Genomic DNA, 4,270 nt, shown 5'->3' on the forward strand with positions numbered 1-4,270 from the left:
AATTGTTAGCGAATCGCATAATCTAGCTCGTAGGTTGAGGATCGTCGTAGAAGAGCACATGAATATCCCTCGGCTCGAGAACTGGTGACGCTTGTGCGTGCGCGTTCCTATTTTCGACTGAATCATTAATCATTTTATACAATTCGTTCGATATTTGTTCGAATAAATAAATAGTGTTCTTAACTAAAGCGATAACTACTAAAGTGCGAGCAGCGAAACCGAATACCATTATCAATCAGCGTCTTTCGCTTCTGCCACGTGCAGCAGCAACCACACGGCCTTGGCAAAACGCCACACGAACGAAACGACTAATCACGATGAGGAGTCATTATGACTTCGCTCTAACTTAATCTCTATACCGTTCTCATACTCGTGTTTTGTACATACAAAAGTAGCGTCCTGTCGCGCGTACTCTATTGGACACGATTCCCGCGGTTAGTAGGTGCGCGGTTGTGCCGGTATAATATGCTGTAGTTTCTCTTACTGCAAAATTTATAGCCTGTGGGGGTGTTGTGTGTGGTGGCCACCGTCGTGATGGTAGTTTTGATTATTGCTATGCTTAGCTCGGCGGTAGTACTTTTATGCGTGCATCTCCGTGCAGCGAAACGTTTAGCCACTAGAGATCGGTAAATCCGTACAGTACACGTATGTAGGGGGGTTATTGATTATACGTTACAAACGTGTGTGTGATTGGTTCTTTTCGCCCCAAGCTTGGACACCCCAAGCTAGCCTAAAACGTCTTACTAATTCTTCTACCAGTCAATTGTTGTTCCTCTTATTTTTCCTTCTAAATCTAATGATTGCTTTTAGCAAAACATGTCTCTAACAGAGCTCCGCGCGTGTTCTACTCCCGCGATCCAGCGATTCTCGCGCGCCCGACTCGTTTCACACACTACTCTTGATCACTGGAACCGACATGCAGCTTCCGTCTAAACACCGAACGAAAGGAAAGCTCGCCCGACACGTGAGGAGATGGGTAGTAGGAAAGATCACAAACTCTGCACGGGGCGGAGCGGTGGAGCTGCTACGGCACTCGAGGGATTTGGCCAAAGGATTGATGTTTACGGGGGCTAAATTCCAACGAAGGCTCTTAGAAAGGGTTCCTCCGTTCTAGCCGGACCTTCCGTGTACATCTACACACACACAAACACACACTTACAACATATATTGTTAGTGTCCTTGGCCACAACAGCATCACGCGTGGACCAGAGAGCTCTCAATCTCGAAACGGCACAACACGCACAGCGGGCACAAAGCGTGGCACGATCGCGCCGCGATTGTGATCGACCCCGCCGCCACCGCCGTCTCCTCTCCACGCATTAAACTCAGTCTCTTCTTGGGGATTTCATCACCATCGCCATCGGTCAGCCACCAGCCAGCTTACACAGTTTCGTGGTGCTCGTTTTTGGCAATGAACTGGGCGGAGCAGCGATTGTTGGCCTTCTTGCCCGCGGTTCGCTGGTGCACGGTCCGGCAGATCCAGGCGGTTAGGACGACCAGCACGAACAGGCCTATGGCCATGCCGTACACCAGTACCGATAGGCAGGATTCGGAGATCGATGTCACCTCGACCGGTGACAGCAGGACGTTCAGTTCGAGCGGTTGCGCCGAATTACCGGACACTATCTGACACCGATAGCGCCCGTAATGGTGCGCCTGGATGCTGGGTATCGACAGGTACGACCCAATGATCTGTCCTTCCTCTCTGCGAAAGAAAAAAAAGAGTGGTATAACCGTTAACAACAACAATCACACAGCAGCACAGGAGAGCGAATCCTCGGTCGGTCGAATTTTGGCAACGCAAACCGATCTGATTCTCATCGTTAAACAGGCCAGCTAAATTAGAAACTATTTGTGGGGACAAGCGCGCCAAAATTCCTCGTAATTTATATTGGACCTCTAATTAGAGATTCCCCGAAATGGGTGGACGCATTGAGTTTTGTCGAATTCCAATCACCAACAACAATCAGTCGCCCCAATCGCCCCCTCAGAGAGCAATGCTGGATCCGATTGATGTGGGGGCATCAAAATGGCGCTTTTCGAAGGGATAAAAAATTATCTCGCCCCCTTTAATGTTCGCGGTTCGTCGTTTCAACTTCAATCGAAAGTTAATTAATTTAGTTAAACCGATTTAACCGCAAAAAGAAGCATTCCATTAATAATGCGACCGCGTGTTATCATTTTTGGCACTCAATCATTATCGGTGCCGGAACCACACTTCTGATAACTTTCGATACATCACATCGTGCGCCAGATAACGGACAACAAAACTAGGCCACAACGCCCAAAAAGGTTAAAGGTCTCCTTCGTCCCCGATTTGCCATTTTCTAAAACTGCTCCGATGATGCCCGCGCAGCACATACCGTGTAACGTTCTCCTGCTTCCCGTCGGTGACCTGGTGCGGTTTGTCGTCAAACATCTGCATCCACAGTATCTCGTTCGTTGCGTCCGGCAGATAAAGGTTGCCGACAAACGCCTCACAGTAGAACCTGGCACTTTCCCCGACGCCCACCATCAGGTCCTTCGGTTTGAACGTCGGCATCGGATTGTCCAGTTTGTCTGTCGAGAATATGAGGTACTGTTAACGGATGGGGTTCCTCTCCTGGGCGATTTGTAAGACCCTTACCCTGCAGCCGCAGCTCGATGTTGTTCCGGATGGCGTGCGTTTCGTTGCGCAGCACGCAGGTGTAGTTGCCGACGTCGTTCTCCTCGACGCGCGGACTGTAGATCGTTTGGTTGGCCGCCTCCGGGTACACGATAAACGACGACACGTCCTTGCTCCACGGGTGCGGTTTACCGTTCTTGAACCTACAACAAAAAAAAGGGCAACCGAAAAGAAATCCGTGAATTGTTGAGCATTCAGTTTAAACATTTACTTTTGAAATTGCGAAAGCGATTACGCTCGTTTGTTTGATATTAAATTGCGGAATGTTTACCGGAATTATCAGCTGGAGCGTGCCATATGGTGACAACAGTACGCAATCAATGATTCAGAGTTCAGGAGCGAAATAGCATTTCAATATTGTGCCAGTTCACGGCGGATTCGCTTCATTAAACATCCTCCCTTTCTCTAATCAAATAGTTAACTCTATCTGTCCAGGCCGTAAATAGGGTTTGGCCTGCGATAGGGATACACAATCCACAAGGCCAGCATATTTGGGGTGACATACATTAATAATTCGAACGGAATTCCTTCACTTCGCTCAGCTGCAAGTACCTCATCGTTGTTAAAATTCTCTCTTGAATTAGGGAAATACGTTCATTTTTGACCATTCTTCTTGATTTAGGCTCCATAACCGATGTTGTTGTTAGTGAAGTAATCCCATACTCACACTTTTCACAATCTTCAGCATAATAAGCATCAATGTGTAGCGGTGGCGACACCGAGACGATGGCCACCCAATTCGAGGGCCAACATCCAATACAAGACCCCGTGCCGTTTGAAAATGTTTCAAATAACACACATAAATATGGGTGCTGCTGCGTGGAGACTTCCACGACGTCCACGACGAGCAAATCTTGAGTCTGACCGGACTGGTGGGTCGGGCGGTCGGTCTGTCCGTATCACCGACACGGTCTGCCGGCTCCGTTTGTTTGTAAAACATTTCGCCATCCGCGCTAATCAAAACATCATCCGGTAGGTCCCGGCTAGACGTCAGGTTTCCGTCTGACGCCAGTGCGTACGCACTCTCTGAGTGTTCCGTGACCGTGAAGTCTGACTTTGGGTCAGAGCACAGCCAGCCGTTTTTGGGGAAGCCTGTCTCTCGATTCCCTCAATAGTCCATCATCCTCAATAGTGGATGGTAAAAAAAGACTAGACATTCTGTCGGTGATCTACCTGCTGAAGATAGATCCGACTACCTAAAACCCCATCGGAAACCATGAGTAGGGATCGGAACGAAGTAGGAAAATCTGCCATGAAAATGACACAAAGCCTAACAACACTTCGACACACAAGGCGTCATTTGCCGTCGGTGTCCGTTGTTTGTGCCCATCATTTAATCACGCATCAGCCATCATCATCAACCCGCCGTCTTCTTTCCCGCCGTCCGGTCGTCGGACGACGACACCGGACCGGACACACGCGGGCCAGGTCGGAACTCGGTGTGCATCGTTTTGCATAATAATAAAAAACCAAAATGGCAGACCCCGCGCGAACGGCACACCGAGCCATAAACCGGACCCCGGGGCCGGGTCCGACCAGACACCGGGCCCGCCGCGAGGAACTTCCTCGCCTCAGCAAAGTTTTGTCGCGCATAAAAAGCTTTCG

General features: G+C 49.3%; 1 protein-coding gene across 1 annotated transcript; it reads right to left on the reverse strand.

Moving 5' to 3' along the window:
• Positions 1 to 1,312: 1,312 nt before the first annotated feature.
• On the reverse strand, positions 1,313 to 3,222 carry LOC128269754 (fibroblast growth factor receptor 2-like). Its single transcript, XM_053007157.1, has 4 exons — positions 3,218 to 3,222; positions 2,627 to 2,808; positions 2,364 to 2,559; positions 1,313 to 1,705 (listed from the first exon to the last, which is right to left on the reverse strand). The coding sequence occupies exons 1-4, from the start codon at positions 3,220 to 3,222 to the stop codon at positions 1,381 to 1,383; spliced, it is 708 nt and encodes a 235-aa protein (XP_052863117.1). The 3' UTR covers positions 1,313 to 1,380.
• Between the last annotated feature and the right edge of the window lie 1,048 nt (positions 3,223 to 4,270).

Source organism: Anopheles cruzii, chromosome 3 (assembly GCF_943734635.1).
Source record: "Anopheles cruzii chromosome 3, idAnoCruzAS_RS32_06, whole genome shotgun sequence".
NCBI classification, from domain to species: Eukaryota; Metazoa; Arthropoda; class Insecta; order Diptera; family Culicidae; genus Anopheles; species Anopheles cruzii.

What these genes read in the sequence shown, in the direction of transcription:
- LOC128269754 (XM_053007157.1), bottom strand. An exon ending in CATCGAGCTGCGGCTGCAGG is followed by an intron (nt 2,560 to 2,626) that starts GTAAGGGTCTTA and finishes TATTCTCGACAG; the next exon opens with ACAAACTGGACAATCCGATG. An exon ending in AAGCAGGAGAACGTTACACG is followed by an intron (nt 1,706 to 2,363) that starts GTATGTGCTGCG and finishes TTTCTTTCGCAG; the next exon opens with AGAGGAAGGACAGATCATTG.